The 22,587-nt window shown below is 38.8% G+C and overlaps 1 protein-coding gene across 1 annotated transcript in view; it reads right to left on the reverse strand.

Annotated features, from left to right (window-relative positions):
• The window catches only part of DNAH11 (dynein axonemal heavy chain 11), a 339,985-nt gene that overhangs the window by 60,436 nt on the left and 256,962 nt on the right, over positions 1-22,587 (reverse strand). The window contains 1 exon segment of the mRNA XM_064575180.1: positions 6,054-6,258. Within this exon segment, the coding sequence (XP_064431250.1) occupies positions 6,054-6,258 (205 nt within the window).

Genomic DNA, 22,587 nt, shown 5'->3' on the forward strand with positions numbered 1-22,587 from the left:
ACATACTAATCATCATCTTTAAAAATTTATTTTAAAACAAGTCAGAAAATATGTTAAGAACTGGTTGCACTCCAGGGTCCAGAGAATGAATATTTGTCATAATCATTTAACATTGGGGACCTACAGGAAGAATCTACTCTATAGGAAGAAACTTCTGGTTTCTGCTTCATATCTAAAGAGTTGGAAGTCATCATTTCCATCCTTACAACAGGAAAAAGCGAATCCTCAACTCTTCTTACATCCGTCAAAGAACTGAGGTCATAGGGCCAACTACTACCCTCAAAATCAGAGAGGTGGGTGAATACAGACCATCACAGCTACTGGCAAATTCACAACAGTCACTGGCTAATTGCTGGAGGCAGAGCTTGAGGGTTAAAAACCTCTGGGGATCCAGTCTTAGGAAGCCCTTCATACTTTTGTGAATTCACCTCCAGGAGACTTACCAGGTTCTCATGGTAAAGATCAGAAAAAAAAAAAAAAAAAAAAACCAAAGACAAAAAACCCCACTATATGTTTTTAAAAAGAAGTATAACTTATATGCTGAGATAGGACAGGCAATAGAAGCCTATAAAATGCTCAATTAAAATCAGAGAAAGCAGAAAGAAAGAAAAGAAAAAAAAGGGTAAGGAAGAGTGCGGTAAATAAAAAAAGAAAAATACGGTAGATTTTAATCCAACTGAATCAACAAAAATCTCTTTGTGAATTTTCTAAATACATCAAAGACAGACACTGACACAGTGGATACAAAACCAAAACCAAAAAACAACAAAAACACAAGACCCAACTGTCTATTGTGTACAAGAAATCTACTTTGCTCAAAGGCAAAGGGATGGAAAAAGATATACCATGTAACACCAAACAAAAGAAAGCTGAAGCAACTATATTATTTCAGCCAAAACAGACATGAAAACAAGGAAAATTATCAAAAGCAAAAAGGGGAATTACATAATGATAAAGGGGTCAATTCTCAAAGAAAATGTAAGAATCCATAATGAGCACGTCTGACAACAGAGTGTCAAAATACATGAGGCAGAGACTGATAAAACTGCAAGAAGCAGACAAAGCCACAGTGCTGGAAAATTCAAAACTCCTCGATACGTATAGTTAATGCATCTAGTGGGCAGAGATTCAGGAACGATAAAGTTGAACCAAACACGACTAACACTGGACGTAACTGACATTTACGGCACACCTTCTCAACTAATAGCAGAGTATGCATTTTTTTCAGGCTCAGATAGGATATTCAAAGATAAACCAAACTGTGGGCCAGAAAACACATATAAAAAAGTTTAAAAAACCCCAGAAATACAAAGTATGCTCTCAAACCACAATGAAATTAAAGAAGGAATCACTAATGGAAAGACAGCTGGAAAAATCCCAAAATATTTGGAGGTTAAACAACACACTTCTAAGTAACATATAGGTGAAAGAAGAAATCTCAAGAGAAATGAAAAATACACTGAAATAAAGAAAGATGAAAATACAACTTAACGAAATGTGTGAGATGTAGCAAAAGCAGTGGTTGGAGGAAAATTTACAGCACTGAACACATATATTAGAAAAGGAGGAAGATTCTAAACTTAATTATCTAAGTTTTTACCCTAAGAAACTAGTGAAAGAAGAGCAACAAAAAGCAAGGAAATGGAAATAATAAAAATTAGAGCAGAAATCAATAAAATATAAAACAGGAAACCAATGGGGAAAAAATCATCAACCATTGTTTTTTCATATAAAAATCAATACAATTTTAACCCTGTAGCCAGGCCAATCAAGGAAAAAAAAAAAGGGAGAAAGCAAAAATTACAATGTTAGTAATTAAAGAAGGGCCATCACTATTGAGTCTACGGGTTAAAGGACAATAAAAGACTATGATAAACAATGGTATGCCCATAAATTTGATAATTTAGATGCAGTAGACCAATTCCTTGAAAGACACATCTACCAAAAACTTATATAAGGAAAACTATATAATCTGAATAGACCTATGTCTAATTAAAAAATTGAATTGACAATAATCTTCCAAAAAAGAAAGCACCTGGCCCAGATGACTTTTCTGATGAGTTTACTGAAGATTTAAAGAAGAAATGCTATCAATTCTTTACAATTTCTTCCAGAAAATAGAAGCAAAGGGATTACTTCCTAACCAATTTTATGAGGCCAGCTTTAGCCTAATATCAAAACCAGATAAAGCCATTACAGAAAAACCCCAAAACTATATACCACTATTTTTCATGAGCATAGATATAAAAATCCTCAAAATATGAGCAAATCAAATCAGCACGTGTGTGAAAGGAATTATATAACATACTATGTAGGATTTATTCCAAGTGTGCAAGTCTGATTCAGCATTGAGATGTAATTCATCTCATCAAAAGGCTAAAGAAAAAGCATATGATATACCAATAGATGAAGAAAAAACATTTGAAACATCCAACATTCATTTACGATAAAAGCTCTCAGCAAACTAGAAATATAGGACTTCAACTTGATAAAGAACATCGAAAAATGAAACCTCTAGCTAATAACCCACTTAATGGTCAGAAACTATATGCTTTCCCCCCAAAACTGGAAACACGACACTAATATTTCCTTTCACCACTTCTATTCAACGTTGTACTGAAAGTCTTAATGAATGCTGCAAGACAAGAAAAATAAATAAAAAGTATAGAGAATGGGAAAGCAGAAATAAAAACAGTCTTTGTTCACATATGGCATGGTTGTCTTTGTAGAAATTCCTCAAGCATCAACAAAAGGACTCCTAATAAGAGATTATAACAAAGCTGCAAGATACAAGGTTAATATACAACAGTCAGTTGCTTTTCTATACACTAGCAATGAACAAATGGAATTTGAAATTTATAACGCAACCCATTTGCATTAGTACCAAAAAACTGAAATGCTTAGGTATAAATCTAAGAAATTATATTGAAGATATATATGAAGAATTCTACCCTATTCTGTAAAAAGAAATCAAAGATCTTAAAATGTAGAGAGAATCCATATTCATGATAGGAAAACTCAACATTGTTAAGGTATCATGTCTTCCTTTCTGTGATTCACCGTAATATCAATCAAAATTCCAGCACATTATTTTGCAAATATTGACAACCTGATACATGGCAAGGCTTAAGATCCAGAAGAGCCAATAGTCAGTGTACAGAGGAGGAAGTTGAAAGGTTGGCAATACCCAACTTATAGGCTTGCTATACAGCTACCACTAATAAGGAAGGTATGGTTTTCACAAAGTAGACAATAGATCCACAGAAATATCGTCAATTGATCTTTGACAAGTAGCAAAGTCAATGGAGAAAGGACAGTCTTTTCAACAAATGGTGCTGGACAACTGGGTATCCACATGCAAAAGAATGAAGCTGGATCCCTACCTTACACTATATACAAAAATTAACTCAAAATGGATCATAGACCTAAATGTAATAACTAAAACTATAAAACTAGAAGAAAACATAGGAGTAAGTCTTTATGAATTTGTGTGAGGCAACGGTCTCTTAGATAGGACATCAAAAGCACAAGCAACAAAGAAAAAAAGACTGGATTTCATTGTAATTAAAAACTTCTGTACATCAGAATACACCATCAAGAAAGTGAAGACAAACCACAGAATGGGAGAAAATATGTCCAATAAGAGTATAATACTCAAAATATATAAAGAACTCCTATGACACAATAAAAATAACCCAATTTTTAAAATGGGCAAAGGATTTGAAGAGATGTTTCTCTAGAGATGACATATAAAAGGCCAATAAATATATGCAAAGATGCTTAACCTCATTAGTCCATAGGGAAAAGAAAGTCAAAACCATAGTGAGATACTGCTTCATACCCACTACTATGGCTATTACCAAGAGGAGAGACAAGTATTGGTGAAGATGTGAAGAAATCGGGTCCTTTCTACATAGTTGGTAGAAATGTAAAATGGTGCAGTCACCTTGAAAACAGTCTGGCAGTTCCTCAAATATTAAACAGAGTTACTATATGACCCAGCAATTCTGCTCCTAGGTACATACCGAAGAGAAGTGAAAAATATATGTCCACACAACTTACAGTGACCATTCACAGAAGCACTGAACATCACTGCCCAAAAGTGGGAACAACCTGAATGTCCTTCAAATGATGAGGGCATAAATAAAATATGGTATATAATATCTACAAAAGAATATTGTTCAGCCATAAAAAAATAAAGAATTGATAGATGCTATAATACGGATGCACCTGAAAAACATTATGCTAAGTGAGAGAAGCCAGGTACAAAGGCCAGATATTTTAAGATTTCATTTATATGATATGTCCAGAATAGGCAAATCTATAGGGATAGAAAGTAGATTAATGACTGCTAGGAGCTAGGTGGGTGGGGATGCTGGGGAGCAACAGCCAATAAGCATGGATTTTCTTTTTGAGGTGCTGAAAATGTTGTAAAATTGATACTCTGTGAATGACCTAAAAAACCACTGAATTATACAATTAAAAAGGGTATGTGAATGATATCCCAAACTTATAAAAAACAGGGAGAAATATTACTATGTCTTAATGAACGACAATGAACAGATAGGTTTTACTGAAGCTGAACAGTATTTTAAATAAATTTTATATTAAATAAATTTTATTTTTATATTGCAAAAAGGAAGGATAACATTAGGAGAAAGTGAAGTTGGGCTAGTGATGTAGAGGAACTCTGTAGTATCTTGCAACTTTTCTGTAAATCTAAAATTATTCCAGAGTAAGTTAACATTTATTTTAAAATCTTGCTTCTGATAAAAAAAAAAAAACAGGGGAGAGAGGCAAAATGTTGCTAATTACTGAAGCTAAATGATGATGAAACTTAGAACTGTTTTTTTTTTGTTCCTATGTTTGAAAAATTTCACTATCAAAAATAAAAGCAAATAAAGAAATTAACCGAACTGTCAAGGCTTTTGGAAAAAAGGAAAACATGTATACATAAATTACCACGACAAGACGATTTTCTTATATGGTCATACGGTGTTTCGAATTGGACATGTTCCCTGTCCAACTTCGCAGTGATGCACCAAGCAGCCTGGGGTCCTCGAAACCCTGGCCTTGGATCATTCATCGCCGGCAGGTTGCGATTTCACCGCATGGGAGCATGCCCGCGAGGAGACCGGAGGGAACTGTGCCCACCCACTCAGCCTCCGTCCCAGGGCTGTCTCTGCCCTGTTTGTGGACTGGTGCAGAAGTAAATCCAACTGAAAGCCGCTTCCAATGGACTCTGAACATGCGTGAGAGTCCCTCGTAGGGCCTGGTAACACAAACTGCTGATCCTGCCCCCAGAAGGTCACTTTTAGCAGGTCTGGTCTGTGGCCCGAGATTTTGCATTTAAGGTTCCCAGCTGATACTGATGTTCTAGGAACCACCATGTGAGAGCCGCTAATTTATATCGGGAATGGCGAACACTTTCTATAAAAGGCGAGAAGGTATTTTTGGTTTTGTAGGCCATATAATCTCTGCTGCAACAACTCACCTCTGCCATTGACTTCCTTCTACATTTTCAGGCTTCCTCTGTTGTTTTGGGGTCTGTGTGTGTGTGTGTTTTAATTCAATCTTCCTTTTAATTATTTTTATTAATTTTTCTTAATCACTGTACTTAAAGCCATACATTTTCTTTTAAATGCTAGTGATCATCAGCTATGAGCCCCTGAATTTTTCCAGCCTTATTCCATTACGCCTCTTTTTTGTTCTTTTGCCCTGGCTGACTTGGATTATTATCACTGAACCTACCAGGGCATGTTCCTGCTTCTCTCCTTTTGTTGTCCATGACTCCTATGTCTCCTTGCTTGTCCTTGTCACCTGCATCAAAACACACCTAGAGCGAGCCCATCTCCTACTGGGGGCACAATGCTAACTACCTGCTTTAATAGGAGTTCCCTTGAATTGTTAACTGTTCAAATACATCCTCATTTTTCTCAATGAGACTGTAAACCCCTGGTGGGCAAGAATCCTATCTTAGACTCCTAGGTCTAAGCACTCTAACTTGGGCAAAGCAGATACTGAGTAAGTGTTGATGATTTTGTAATTTTTACCTTAAGTTTCTCCAGATCTGGTCTTTCAATACTGACCACCTCTGCCAGGAGCTGGGCTTCTAGACCATCTTCTGTGACTGTGAAATTGAGGAGGGTTGTTTGAGCTTGCAATTCTGGTTTATAGTGAGGATTTGCCAGTTTTGTGTGAAGGATAAGGCGAAAGTTCTTGTTAAATTCACATTCTTTGTCTCCAATCCTGATGTATCTAAAAGGGCACAAAACAAACATTCAGAAGATTCCCGTGAACCATAACTAATATTTAGGTGGTATTCCATTTCCTCTATTCTGATAATGTACCTAGGCTGTAAGACCAGGTAATTCAGGATTTTTCAGCTACTCTGTCTCCCTCAAGTACAGAAGAAAAAGGAATTATCCACTGAACTTCTACAGGATTGTTTACATGCAAAATGGTGATAATAGTATTCATCTCATAACGTCACGATAACAAGAAAATGCAGTACTTCATATGAAGGTCGTATAACAACAAACATTAGCTTCTATTATACTTCTGTGATTAACCTTCTATTAGACATTTTTTTTTTTTAAAGATTTTATTTATTTTTTTGTGAGAGAGACAGAGAGCACGCACAAGCAGGGGGGAGCGGCCGGCAGAGGGAGAAGCAGACCTTTTGCTGAGCAAAGGAGCCTGATGTGGAACTCGATCCCAGCACCTGGGATCATGACCTGAGCCGAAGGCAGACGCTTAACAACTGAGCCACCCTAGAAGTCCCTAAAATATTGCTATTCTGAAAGGATGAGTATGTATTTGCATATATCTACCTGTGTGTATTAAGTGCATAAATATTTAAAATTTATATACATATTAAAAGTACACATACACTTTAAATTACTATTTCAGTATTTTTAGTACTGGCTCACAAGCAAAATTTAAGCAGCTTCCTGTGTGGAATGCATGGGGATAGGATCTCAACAACCATGCTTCTGTCCCATATCCCGATTCCCTGGGTCACAGGGACCAGAGCGGGCACTTCAAAAATACTCCAATCAGGGCGCCTGGGTGGCTCAGTCGGTTAAGCGACTGCCTTCGGCTCAGGTCATGATCCTGGAGTCCCTGGATCGAGTCCCGCGTCGGGCTCCCTGCTCTGCAGGGAGTCTGCTTCTCCCTCTGACCCTCCTGACCCTCCCCCCTCTCATGTGCTCTCTCTCTCAGTCTCTCCCTCTCAAATAAATAAATAAAATGTTTAAAAAAAAAAAAAATACTCCAATCAGAGTGAGCTTTCCTGGGGCTTGGGACTGGAACGAAGAGAAGGGAGCAGTGGAACCTTTAGGCTCATGTTGACGTCATCCTTCTCTTCCTGGTAAACCACACAGCAGAGAAAGACATTCCTGGTTTCCCCAGGGACGATTCAACCAATATTCAAGTTGAAGAGTCATTCGAAGGGAGCAGGTTCTGGATTCTATGGGCTTCCAGGTCCCATGTTCCTTGAAGCCTGGCTGCCTTTTTACCACAGTCACCATGATGCCTGCTGCCTTCTGACACGGTCTGTTTGGCTTCAGCTAGATGGAGGTGGTTTCTGTAACTGCAAGCAGCTCTGAATGAACGCAGCCTCGCCCTGGGGGGAGGGCCTGATTTTTGTTCTGCCTCAGATACTGGGGTCTAATTTGCAAGGACCTCATCCCCCAGGCTCTGTTGCCCTCTGCGTTCTGGAGGGCTTTGGCCAACGGAAGCAGGAGCAAGACGGCAGTAAGGCGACGGGGTTCAAGGCAGATTTTCCCTGCCTCAGGGCCGTGGTCTGGTGGGGGCTCCGTCCTGCCATGACCATACTCCAGGTTTGGGATGGTCCCCTTCCCACAGCTCCACTCACAGGACTAAGTCGCACCTTCGGGCCTAGCGGGGGTAATGGCTTCCTGATGTTGTAAAGCCCGCATTGCCTGGACTCTTCTCCTGGGTTCCTTTATGCTGCCCTTGGAACATTCTTTCTGTCAACAGTCACTCTGTTAATTCTATTAAAAGAATTTCCAGTCTACTTTGTGGTCTTGTTTTTCTGCTAGGAACCTGCTATGAGGATTCCGTAGAGGGGTTTTTGAATTCACGCAACAGACAAATGACAAATACTGAAATTTTTCAAACTCTTCCATCAAAGAGTTCTGAATTGCACAGGAGGAAAAATAGATGTAAAAAGCCTAGGAGTGAGCCTGAAAAGAGTATCTTCTCAGTCTCCTATTTTATATTAAATATAAAACTTCTGCATTCTCCCATAGTCCATGTATAAAGTATTTTAGTTATAGAGGTATCCTAATGATGACAGAATGTTATCCAAAGGCCATATTATTTTTACTGTAAATACAGTATTTAAAAAAATACTATTTATCTCACTGACTTACAGGCAAAATGTTATTTCACTAACATGGAGGACATTAGGAGAAGGAAGGGAAAAATGGGCGGGGGGAATTGGAGGGAGAGATGAACCATGAGAGACTATGGACTCTGAGAAACAAACAGGGTTTTAGAGGGGAGGGGGGATGGGGGATTGGTTAGCCCGGTGATGGGTATTAAGGAGGGCACGTACTACATGGAGCACTGGGTGTTAATCGAAAACAATGGATCGTGGATCACTACATCAAAAACTAATGATGTATTGTATGGTGACTAACATATTAAAAAAAATAAATTTATCAATTTGAATAACAAGTTTAGCATTCAGGCAATATTCCTCTTTATTAAAATGTCACAATACTTGCAACAACTTTTTTTAAACTTGAGGAGAGGTGTCCCAAATTTGTGATGTGGCAATATTTTAGGTTGCTGCTGGGGGATATTTCATAATTTTATCTTGCTCTGAGGTTTTCTCTTGTGCCACATGGTGAGGAAAGGGCTTCTGAACCACTGGCCATTTTATCTGAGTAGGAAGAATTTTATAAAACAATTGTAGTGTGTAATGATTATTTAAAAAGTCAGTTTTCTTAAATCACTAAAGCTCATCACAGAATCCCTCTTAATCACTAAGGATTTAATCATTATAGCTAAGAATCTCAAAAGACAGGTAAGACTCATTACCTCTTCATCCAACTCTCAAATTTTGTTTGCATTGTAATAATCTTATATTTTCAATAAAAACTTTCACAGGTTTTGATTAAGGGTCTAAGCTTGAAAAAGATCTGTGAAACAAACCACTGCTGGAGACATTCTTTATTAAGTTGAATGGTCAATCCATTCGTGTTATCTAGCTTTGGGCTGTTTTTACTGTGTCAAGACTTCCTACTCTTTAATATTTTTTTCCTAGAAGGATGAAGAGCAATTTAGGTAGCAACTTTCTTCTAAGCCAGTATGTATTTGTATAATATGCTTCCCTTTAAAAAAATAAAAAATAGGGGCACCTGAGTGGCTCAGTTGGTTAAGCATCTGCCTTCAGCTCAGGTCATGACCTCAGGGTCCTGGGATGGAGCCCCCTCGGGTCGGGCTCCCTGCTCAGTGGGGAGTCTGCTTCTCCCTCTCCCTCTGCCCCTCCCTCCACTCATGGTCTCTCTCTCTCGAATAAATAAATAAAATCTTAAAAAAATTAAAAAAAATTAAAAAGAGTATTCACATTACTGTTAAAGAGAAACACTGAGGAAAAAAAAGAGAGATGAATGAACCACAGGCCATATGTTATAAATGAACCCGAGAGCAGCTGGTGGTGAATCCAGTGAGCACAAGGGCCCTGAGCCCTTGTTTCACAAGTCATGGAAATGACCCCATCTGTTCACATGTTTGCAGATAGTTTCCAGCTGATATCATGCTCATTAAAATCATCATGTACCTTATTGTTAATTTCTTCAGTTCTTTGTTTTTATAGAAAAACATGTTACAACCAAACATTCATTCACCCAAAAAGCAGTGACTGAACACCTACACCACGCCAGGCGGTTGGAGAGTCTTGTAGGCGCTGGTCATATAACAGGCACAGTCTCTGCTCTCACCAACATTCTTACCTAACTCTCTCATCATAGGCATTATGACTGTAAGATCTTACATACTGATGCAGCCATTCTTCTGTTTAGTCCGTTCAATAAATGAAAACACCTTAACTGCCTACAACATGACAGCCATATCAAGATCAAAGATCTGCCTCGATTAAAAGATAGGCAAAGAATGTGAATAGACATCTCTCCAAAGAATATATACAAACGGCCAATAAGCATCTGAAAAGATGTTTGACACCATTAGTCATCAGGGAAATGCAAATAAAAGCCCCAGCGAGGTGCCACTTCACCACTAGATGGCTAGAATAAAACAAACAAAACCCCACAGACTGTAGTAACAAGTGTTGACAAGGAGAGAGAGAAATCAGAACCCCCCATACACTGCTGGTGGGAATGTAAAATGGTACAACCACTTTAGAAAGCAATTTGAGTTTCTCACAATCTTATATACACAGCTACCATTTTACCTAAATATTCTACTCCTAGCTATATACCCCAAAGAAAGATACCCTCGTTATATAAGACCATCCTAGGTCATGTCTTTCTTGGTTAACCCAATTCTTTTTGATGAAGACATATTCAACCATACCTTCATTTGGAGCATGATAAAAATTTCTCCCACTACTTGAGCCTCTCTTTCCAAGGGTTTCCAAAATTAATTTCAAAGGTAGCTTTGAGAAATATCTTTCTTTGCTAGCACTATTCACTGACTGGCTTTTAAAGGAACTTTCAAGAGTGAAGGTTTCATTACCGTGCCTGGGGTTCCCACACATAAGCGATACCAAAGCTGATACTCATTTCTATCACCACGGTGATAAAATCCAAACTTGAAAGAAACCTCTGGTATGTTTTATGATCTTGTGATACTGCTCCATCTTGGTTTACATTCTTTCCCTCTCAGAGCAGTATCTCAGAAATGCTAAGTCTGTCACCACCTTTCATGACTTCAGATTTAATTTTCCCTAATTTGCTTATGAATTTTTACTGGATTTGAGTTCATACCTCATAAACTTGCTGTTTTAATCACCAAATTATATCCCTGATTAAAAGAAAATGTAAATATTTTTACCACTTAAAAATGTGCATTTTAATGAAGGACACTGAATGAACTAACTTCACAATTTTCTTCATTGTTGTCCACTGGGGCAGCTCAGTGTGGCCGGCTGAGGAACTGAGGTAAGAAGTTTAATTTCGAGGTCTGCATGTGTGTGTGTGTACATGTGAGAATCAGAACAAGCCCCACGAGATGACTAACTTACCTCTGGAAGTCCTAGCTGTCCAGGCCTCAGGGAGAAATCTCTCTAGAGTGGGGGTTGGAGAACTATTTCTATAAAGGGTCAGAGAATCAATACTTCAGCGTTTGTGGCCACATAGGTCTTTCCCAAATATTCTTCTTTGTTGACCACCGTTTAAAAACCATTCTTAGCTCACGGGTTGCATCGAGACAGGTTGTTTGCGTATCACCATTATAGAAGACCATGCGGTGAGTGGTATGAATGTAATCTCCTTGCAAGAAAACATCAGCTAATCACACTCAATCTCCTAGTACCACCAAGCTATAATTTTTCCAAGCAGCTACTACACGTAACATTGATCCCCTCCCTCAGCTTTCAAGAAAAAAAAGTGTGAGACCAGCCAAAATGAAGCATGAGGTTTGAACAACTTTGCTTCTGGGTGTAGGTGACAAACACTTTCAATGGGTTAAATACTTAAAAAATACCTGACTTAAGGCAATGCTCCATAAAAGGGCTCAGAAACGACTCTGTGGCTCCCAGTTTCCCTTGCACACCTCCCTTCTATACCTACATGTACCCTGAAGTGTTCACATACCCTAGTTTGAGAGTCAGAAATCTATCTGCTTGAGGGACAGGTCTGACTTTCTCGGGAAGAGACAGTTAATCAGAGGAAAAGAGAAGGATGTCTGCCTATAAAACTGGGTTTTACATTTTGCTTGGAAACATTATTTCATAGGTTCAAATTTCCCAGGGATAGTAAATTATTCTCAATTGGGGTGTTTATGATCTATGAAAGGCAAAAACTGCATAAGGACTCAGTGGATTTTATCATTGCTGCTAGGTTAATTTTTGGTTAATCTCCTATCTGGGAAAATTAAACAGACTGCTAGTGCTCTCTCATGATTTGAAGGATCCAAAAAACAACGGAGTTAACCAGAGGGGTGGGAAAAGCAAACAATCACTTTGTTGTCTCTGTGAAAGACATGAGTCCAGACTTCATGACTTCTAGAACACAGCAGGCAGCTACAAGCTCTTGAACTTGAACTCCAATGAGAAGCAATAGCAGGTGTGAACAACAACATAAAACTTGCAAATGTGGCTATTATCTTAAAGCTGTAGGTCTTAACCCATTTTCCGGCCCTATTCACCCCATGAGCAGGACTTGCCCCTGTCACTGTATCCCAGTGAGAATCAAGTGGGGCAGGAATCTCTGAAGCCGGGTGGAGTTGCTCCCAGAGGGTTTTTTTTCATCTCTCCAAGGGAGTGACCAACTCCTGCCCCTTTTTTTCAACGCCTGGTGTGGAGGTTAGAGATGGATTATACGACCTCAGATGAGAAATAAAATTATTTTCCCCAGTACAAACACTATAGTTTTACCGGATAGGACACAGGGTGAATCAACAACATTGTTTCACCTGGCAGTCCTGCAGCTTTAGCGCGAGAAGGGCCCCTAGAGATCATCAACTGATTCCCTTTCATGGACCCGCAGAGTTTATGGCTTGTCCAAGGTCACAGAGCTTAGTGGCCGAGCTGGGACTAGAACCTGGGTCTCTAGACTCCTAGTATAAAGTTCATTTCACTGCATCACACTGTAGGTTAATTTGCTCTGTTTGATGGTGACAGCTTGAAACCCCAGCCTCCGTCGACCTGTCTGACCGTTGATCACAAGAGGGTACTGAGAGAATATGACTGACTCGGTACAATCTATGGCCACTAGAGAAAATAATATAAAGATAGAGCCCAGAGAACATGCCCTGCTGATCTTTGCTTCGAAATTCTGTCCTTGTTTATGAAGGAAAATAGCACTCATTATCGAGGTGCCCAGGTCTAACCAAAGAGTTGAATTTCTGGTAGATATTTTCATTAAATTAATTAATTTATAAAATCTTAAAAAAAACACTCAACGTACAGAAAAATTTTCTATCTTCTGGCTTTAAGGGGAAAAAAAAGTCTTTTAAATATGCCAAAATGCTCACTCGTTAGTTGAATAAATTATTGTATAAAAGAATATCATCTACAAATTAACTATTAATTCAGTTTTCCATAGGTCAGGTTTACATAAAAATCAGGTACATTGGGAATTTCAAAATTCAGAGTTTATTCAAAATCTAGCTGAAATGTGTTTTGGGATGAAAAGATTCCTAACTTCGTCCAGTCATAGAAAGTCATTACCACTCTATGGACTGATATAAATACATGTGAAATGAATTCGTGGCTAATATTCACAGCACTTCTGTGACAGAACAGGGAAACATTTCTCCCAGCTACCAAATTTACCTGAAAACCAGAATCTCTGTGAGTCGAGGCACCATTATCTTAACATAATCAAGATGGGAATCTCAAGTTGGGGATTATAAGCTGGATCTCTTGTATCTAAGATATCTATGTAGAAACTGAGGAAGTATCTTTTACTTTTGTTGGAACTGTTCTCAAGATTAAGTGTAGCTCCTGCTGAAAATGCCACCAGTCCTGGATCATAAAAACCCAAACGACTTTCCGTAGCGATTAGATATTCTGAGTACATGAACCAACACTATCGTTATTTTTTATTGCCATCTAAAACAAAGCTTGGAAAAGCAGCATATTCAGTTTAGAACAAGGACCCGCTGCAGGAGGACTGTTTTAAAAAAGATTTGCAAAACCTTTCTCCCGATGCTGTGGAGAGAGCCACTTCCTAGGACACCGTGTTGGCACTCTGGAGGCCCTTACTCTAAGATGGGCAATTCAGAGAGCTCCCAAGTTCCCTGGACTGGAGGAATTCTCCAGGCCTCTCACCAGGGCCTGCTTGTCAAGGTAAAGAAATGGCAGGTGGGTTTTGAGATAAGAAAATAATACAGTCGCACTCGTCGGGGAAAAAACACACTCAGGAAAAGAAAAGGAAAAAACCAAACTTTTCAACGGACATCTAAAAGCCTTACTGCACGTCCTGCTGCTTAAAATTAAACGCTTCTCCATGAGGCTTGGGAGCTCCCACGGCTCTGGCCGGGAACACGGTGGCAGGCCCCAGGCCCGCGTGGTGGGGGCCATGTTACTTCGCAACTTAGCAACCCCATCAGGGGGACCCCCCTGCGGAGTTGGTCACCGCCCCCCCCCGGCTCCTGGGGAAAGGTCTGGGCTGAAAGCCACACAGCTAGCAAGATGGGCCCAGGAAAAGGAGGAAAGAAGTCCTGAATAGAAAGGAGTTAATTGACTTGCTGCTTCATATAGTTAATATAACTAACACGTCCTTCTCAGATAAAAGCAAACTTCAATTAAAAAAAAAAAAAAAAAGACTGGTGTTGCAGGGACTCCAGGTACCCTTGCACAGAAAGAAAAAAGGAAGCTAAACAAGAAAATCCTAGCAGGTTATTTCCCTTCTGAGAAACAGAGTATGTACACATTTTACATATATTACGTTCAATATGATGACATACATATATGTATCTCAGTATCTATTTCATATTTCAATATGTCCATATTAAAATATTAGAATGTAGCATGAAAAAGAAATTCCGGTTCTCTTTGCATTTTTTTTTAAAGGAAATTTGCTTTTCTAAAGAAAGTAATGTAAAGGTTCTTTATCTGTGGTCTGTTTGGAGTCACATGAAGACAACTACTACGCAAGATAAATAGGAGTTGTGTGCTCACTACCTATAGACCCGCGATGTTATTCTTAAAAAACAAAACAAAAAACAAAACAAAAAAACTTGACTGAATTTAGGAATAGAAATGTCTTTTCTGTAATTAAACTTTATGTTGAATTTAGAAATTAGGAGAGACTAGAATGCTGAATTTTACCACATGAGGACATGAATTAACTTGAAAATAAAGCAATTCCTATCGGCAAGGGTGATAATGAGAGAACTACATACCTCCTGAGTTTGTTTGTTTGTTTATTTATTTATTTATTTAATTTTATTTTTTTAAAGATTTTATTTATTTATTTGACAGAGAGAGAGATAGCGAGAGCAGGAACACAAGCAGGGGGAGTGGGAGAGGGAGAAGCAGGCTTCCAGCAGAGCAGGGAGCCCGATGCAGGACTCGATTCCAGGACCCTGGGACCATAACCTGAGCCGAAGGCAGACGCTTAACGACTGAGCCACCCAGGCGCCCACCTCCTGAGTTTATTGAAAAACCAGAAACTCCCAGCTCAAGAGAACACATTTTATTACAGTGTGGGATTTAATTTATCATGATTCTCTATCTTAAGTCTGACCCAAGACCTCATCTATTTAAACAGATCTAACATCAACTCTAAGGGTAACAACATAATCATACCGAATACACTGAAAACTGGCTAACTGTAAGCAATTCCCCCGATTAATCTTAGTAGCACTTTTAGGAAACACAGTCATGGTAAATATCTGTAAAATAGCTTTCATTGTATTATTTCTGTAAAATAAATTTATAATCATACAGTTAATATTTCAGTTTTAAGTTTCTTTATATGACATGCTACTTAAGGACTATAATTAAAAGGACAATTACACGAAAAATATAGGAAAAGTATAAAACGTCTTTTAGAAAATATTTATATGCTTCGAAACAATCTGAAATACGTCTTACAGTAAGGTTACTCTAAGATTAAAGTTAAAAAATTCCTTCAATAATATTCGGGGGGATTTGAAAGATTAAAGAGAGATAATTTTATGAAGATGCTTCACAGATCAGCAACTTCTCTAATATGTAAGCCAGTAAATTTGCTTTGGAAAAAGTACATGTTGATAAATCTTCCCAGATATGTTTTCTGTCGATTGATATGATAAGATGTATTTTAGTTAAAATTAGGATTGTCTGGAGTTTGGTGGATTTAATTATTTGTAATTACCCAGCTGTTGTCAGCCTGTGGCCATTTTATGACAGTGCTATCTACTATGTGGGTCAGGTTCAACTGTATATCTTCTCAAACACAGATTTAATGTGCTATCGATGAAACCATTACTAGAACCAAATTAAAGTCTGGGCTGATGTATTGGTCCACAGGGACCTGTCAGACATGAAAGGAGTAATTAGTATTCATTACTTCATACTCCACAACATTCCAATTATTAATGAACTTCAACTTTTGGACTATGCTATATCTATCACAAGCGTCTTCCCAGACATTCATTATCAGGAAGAATAAACTCATATTGGTTAAAAAAAAAAAAAGCCCTCTAAAACAAACAGAACTGAAACAAACAAAAACGCTACTGACGCTGGAAAACTTTGTGAGGGATGTGACTGTCAAAAGGGTGCAAATGTTACCGCACCTGCGTGGGAGGAATAGGATGCGGTGAGGACACACTGGGTGAACGCACTGGCATTGCAACCCTTGTGGGTTGTGTCCCCCTCTTTTCCTTGTTTTCAATGCCACTGTGCCTTGACGATAGGAAGGGAACCGTTTGCAGTCACAAAGGTAATGGCATGGACAGAACAACACAGAAGTGTAAAGACAGAGGGGAAGAGGAAAAAAGTAAAATGTTCATTGTAGGACATGAGAATAGGATGTCCATCAGACAATTTACAACCATGTAGGTCAGTCTGGGACGTGATCAAGGTAAAGTCAAAATTTTTCTGTTCCTGTTCTGATATTGCAAATGGGTATCTCTATTTTTAAAGCCCAATTGACCTTCTTCCATCAGTTTTCTTTTCCTTTACTTCATCAGAAGAAAAATAATTCTTACATCAACCAATTTATTTTAATTTTGCATATCCCTTCTGGTTTGTATATATTTTTCAAATTTTTCTTTTTTTTAGAGTTACATGAAGTCACAAGGAAGCATTTGCTTTGTTTAAACAGACATTTTGTCAGGTGGAAATAATACTCTCACTAAAATATCAAACATTATTCCAAAGTACTTTTAAAGCTCTTGTAAACAAAACTAGTATCAAAATGTAGAGTGTCCTCAACTTTTTCCATTCAAAAATAAGAGGTGGGAAAAAAAAATAGGGTGTAGAGTAGTTCCTCCTAGGAAGAGGCAGCTAATAGGACTGAATACATAACTTGTCTGTATTCAAGAAAACACCAGAAGGGCACGAGTCCTACCTTGGCTCTCTGAAAGCCTCCACAGATCTTACACACTAGTGGTGAGCATGTGAGTTTGTACTAACACTTTGGAAAACAATTTGGCATTATGTTTTAAAGCTATTTGTGTACACACTCTACAACCGAACTCTTCTACCCCAGAATATAAACTCTGAGGACCTCCTGCTGTGCGCACCTGTAGATGCACATACAGATGTTCAGTGTATTAATATGCACAGCAGCATGGCTTGTAATAACCAAAATGTCCTTCAATAACAGTATTAAGTAAACTGAGGAGCAGTTACACCACTGAATATGATGATGATGATGAAACAGAGCTAAAAACAAGAATTCGGGTAGGTCTTAGATATGTAACAGTACAAAATTCAAGTCCCTTTATATACACAATGATTACACTTTTGTAAAGCCCCAACTCAAACAAAAATAAATGAAAGTATTTTAAATAAGTTTTGAAATGAGAACAAAATTTAGGATACTAGCTTTGGGAGAGGAGGCCCTGTGGGGAATGAGAGGAGTGCAAATGTGGCTTAAAGAATATTGGTAATCTTTCGATTCATAGTTTGAATGGAAGATATATATCTAATTTATTATTATGCTTTCTAACTTTTATATATTATGTATTTTATATGTACCAGCACTAACTAATACAATTTAAGTGACTAAAACTCTCTCCTGTTCTTAGGAGTCAACTTAAGACACCAAAAGCTATGACTGATTCCTTGTTCACACATCCCACATCCAAAAAACCAATGTCTTACTTCAGGATCTCTGGCTTAGCCTCTGATTCAAGCTCCCAATCACCCACATACTATACTTATCACTGGTTCAAGATTCAAAGGAAATAATATACTTTGACTCCCTATCTGTGCTATGTTGTATTCTTTTCCTTATCACCAGGTAAGAAAATGTAAAGGCAGAAAAATGGCCTGAACGACTTACCCCAAATCACCAAACTAGAGGGTAGCGGACCAAGATCTGAACCAAATTTCATCTTCCTTCTTCTACCCCAATGCTAATTTCTAACAACCACATGCTAGCACGTAAGCCCCAACTCAGAGCCTTAAAGTCTCTCTTGAAAATGCTCACACAGCTAGTTCAAGACCATGGATTGATCATGGTATTTACTCTCTTCCCCCCATGCCAAGTCCTATGGAAAAGATGGAAAAATATATGTTGAAAGAAAGAATAAATTCAAAATCATGTTGGAAAGAGAGCAATGAGTGGAAGCAAAAAAAATGAGGAATAAAAGAAATTGATGAACATCTCATGGAAAACATTAGTAAAAGTTAATAATAAATAATCCTTGGAAGGCTAATAAACATGTCCTCATTAACAATCAAGGAAATATGAAACAAAGCAGCAATGAGATAAGGATTCTGTTATCTGATGTAACTATTGGGTCTCGTTCATGATGCCTTATTTCCTATGTTCTGTGATTTTGGCCCGTGAACTCATATACCCTGGAATTATATCTTGTACTTCCTCTGAAGTCTGGGTGCATAATTACAGACAGGATTTTTGTTTGCATCTGCCAAGTACTTCAGGGTGTGACCAATCCAGCACCACTTAAAATAAGTTATTGGTTTGAGGTTTTTAGGTCATCTAAGTAAAAATTTGTCTTAAATATTTGTGAGAGAGACAGTTCCTGAACTCTCAGGGCACACTTTCCCACCTCTTCTCAGTGCCAAGGTACAGAAAAGGAAAGCCCTCTTCTGCAGGGCTGGGTTTTGTTTAATTTTCGACAAATTTACCCTTAAAATGAAGGTATGGCCCCTTGAGTCTCTAGCTTTATACAGCAATCTCTAGGCAGACTTCACACCCTCAGTTGGCTTGGTCCAGGCTCTAGGCATCCATCAAAACAGAAACCCATGGTCATCAGGTTTTAGCAGGTGCCCTCGAGAAGAAAACCAGCTTTGGTGTTCCTTGTCTATCCAATTCCCGCTTTTTGGTTGCACTTTGTCAACCAACTGCCAGAAGGTATGAATATTTTAACATATTTAGTTGTTTTTCAGCATTCACACATCTAATCTGCCATAATGCCAGAAATAAAAGTCTATGTTTTGATTATTTTTACTATTTTACTTTGGTTAACCATCTTTTTAAAGACAGATGTTTCTTATCCATCTAAGAGAACTTGCCACCTAATGCAGATATAGGACTGAAAAAAAAATTAACATATCATAAGAGGGACAGATAAAGGCAGAATGTCACAGTGGCCCAGTACAGAATGGACTGTGGGTGGGAGGCAAAGAAAGTGGAAACTTAAAATTCCCATTTAATTAGTTAAATGGCAGTTGAATTCTGATTTAAGTGAATATTAGATTTGTAGAAAGACAAGGTAGGTAAAAGAGCACATCATAGGAGAGGGCAAGTAATCTGTGTGAATGAAGGGAATAAGAAGCATCAAACAGGTAAAGCATTTCGTAGGCCTCAGAGCAGAGCTTCATTTCAATTTAATGTAATAGGCAACAGAGAATTCTTAATGGGTTCTTCAACAGGCCAGCAATAGAAGCAGTATTAGGGAAAGATTATTTTAACCCCTCTCTGGGTTGGAAAGGAGTGAGCAGAGAATGTAAAGACATTACTCCATCCAGCAATAAGAAATGAAAGGTCGGAACTCATGGTAAGATAGAGATTAAAAAAAAAATGAAACACGGATTCCAAAACATTGATGAGAAAATAAACAAGGTTTAGGGAAAAAAAGAGTAGGGAGAGTTGCGATGGCCACGTAGCATTCATAGGAATTCTACTGAAAGAGGGTAGTGCCTATTTATTTGGAAAAACTTGTTAAGAAATTATGATTCCACATATGTATGAAACTTCATATGGTCAAAGGGCTTTCAAGAGGACATTTAGTTGCTCGTTTAGTCCCCATTTTTCTCATCTGTGAAGTGATTGTGACCTCTGATCACACTGTAGAACATGTCCCTAAATAATCACATTTATGGGGGTGCCTGGGTGGCTCAGTTGGTTAAGTGTCCAACTCTTGGTTTCAGCTCAGGTCATGATCTCATGGTCTTGCGATCGAGCCCGCATCAGGCTCTCCACTCAGTGGAGAGTCTGCTTGAAGATTCTCTCCCTCTCCCCCTCCCCCTGTTCACGCACAGGTGTGTGTGCTCTCTCAAAAATAAATCTTTAAAAAAAAAAAAATCACACCTACCATGCTGGTTTAACTACCTCTCCATGTAGATATTCCCCGATCTACACAGTCAGCCAAGATCTCCTTGTGAAGCTCCATACTCACATGTCCATTGGCTTCTTAGACTTCCTGAGAATCTTAAAGTAGCACCTACATCTTGGAAAGTCTAATAAGTGAAATCATTACCTCTTTCCCTACACGTACTCCAGTTGCTGTACCACAACTCTCCATAAATCACACCATCATTTAACCGGGCAGAAGAGTGGAAATCACCCTTGAAACTTCCTTTTTTTCCCTACCTACAAAATTCCATTAACGACCATGAACTGATGAAATTAACTCCTTGAGGGGCGCCTGGGTGGCTCAGTCGGTTGAGTGTCTGCCTTCGGCTCAGGTCATGATCCCTGAGTCCTGGGATCGAGTCCCACATTGCACTCCTTTCTTGGCAGGGAATCTCCTTCTCCCTCTGCCTGCCGCTCTCCCTGCTTGTGCTCTCTCTCGCTCTCACTCACTCTCTGGCAAATAAATAAATAAATTCTTAAAAAAAAAAAAAAAAAGAAGTTAACTCCTTCAGAATTCTTTCGTTTGTCCTCTCCTGTCTTTCTCGTATCACTGCCTTACTTTAGGGTCATGATGGGTCATATCCTGTCTCAATTGGATGAGTCCCAACTGTTTGCTAATTAGATCCTGGCCCCACGGACCATGGTCCATGTCCCTCCATACAATACTTTACAATGCCAACAGCACATCCTTTCAGAAACAAATCTGATTATGTTACTCCTAGGAGGCTTAAGCGTCTTCACTAGCTGCCCCATTGACATGCTCATGATTCTCAAGTGAAAATACGGAGACTCCAGATGTGTTACTCCAGGAAGGCAAGGTCTTTTGGTTAAGAACCACTGCTGCTCTTTTCAGCTAATGTTACTGATAGGAATGGGCCCCTTTGGTGGGTTTACTGGGTTTACTGGGTTCAGTAGTGAAAAGAAAGAGAATGATCAACATATAGGAAAGAGCCAACTTAGAAGTCACCTGTGGGTCCCCAGGAGGTCCACCCTCTGGGGTTCCTGCCCATCTCTCAGGTCTCACCTCACCCAAGCCTTACTGTCCTTTCTTCCTTCCAACACAAGACTCTCCATTGATGTGGATCCCAAAGCTGTTGGGCTGTTTTGTGCTTTGCTATTTGTTATTAGTTTTCTCATTCCAAAATTCTCTTCTCCCACTTGTCTATCTGACAAATGCCCACTCATCTTTCCAGACTCATAGTAAATGTCAATGTAACCATATGTAATTTTCTCCACGACGTCTTTCCAAGTCTCCCCTCTGGCAATGATGAATCCCCGCCACGTACACTTCTTTTTTTTTTTTTTTTTTAAAGATTTTATTTATTTATTTGACAGAGAGAGAGACAGCGAGAGAGGGAACACAAGAAGGGGGAGTGGGAGAGGGAGAAGCAGGCTCCCCGCAGAGCAGGGAGCCCGATGCGGGACTTGATCCCAGGACCCTGGGATCATGACCTGAGCTGAAGGCAGTCACTTAACCAACTGAGCCACCCAGGCGCCCTCTGCCACGTACACTTCTATGGTCACACCAACAGCACAGTATTTCTTCTGTTTACAGGTCTGCCTTTCCCCTAAGGAAATGGAGCTTCCTTAAAGGCAGGCTCTCTACCTTATCATACTTTGGATCTGCAGCCCCCAGTACAGCGCCTGGTAAACACAGACCTCAGAGAAGTTTTATTAGTGACTGATACAGTATGTAAGGAGTCCACCAGCACTCAGATTCTCTGGAAAAAGAAACTAAAAATATCTGCAAGGGAGAGGGAAGTGGGAAAAACTGGAGATACAGATATGATTTTACACTCATGTAAGTCATTGTTCCCACATGTATGAGTTTAGGAACTAGGATTGTTAACGTAATAACTGCATGTGATAAACACCACTTGTTATGTTCTTACGTATCATTTTAAATTCTCTTGGTCTTTAAAAAAAGTGCTGGAATGATAAGATCAGTTCTGTAAAGTCTAACAGAGAGTACCTATTCAGGAAATAATATAATTTGGAATAAGCTGTTTTAGACTGTTTGTGATAAAGTCTTGATGCTCTATGTAAAATAATTTGTTTCTGAAAATAAGACTTCTGGGATTCACAATAATATGTAACTATAGCCATCCTGAAGAAAAATCATGACTCAAATTTATTAGTCCTTGGAAATTTTAAATTTATATATATA

The sequence above is a fragment of the Mirounga angustirostris genome, unplaced genomic scaffold (assembly GCF_029215605.1).
Source record: "Mirounga angustirostris isolate CCGP_5_RB_7025 unplaced genomic scaffold, mMirAng1.0.hap1 SCAF_12, whole genome shotgun sequence".
In the NCBI taxonomy this organism is placed as follows: Eukaryota; Metazoa; Chordata; class Mammalia; order Carnivora; family Phocidae; genus Mirounga; species Mirounga angustirostris.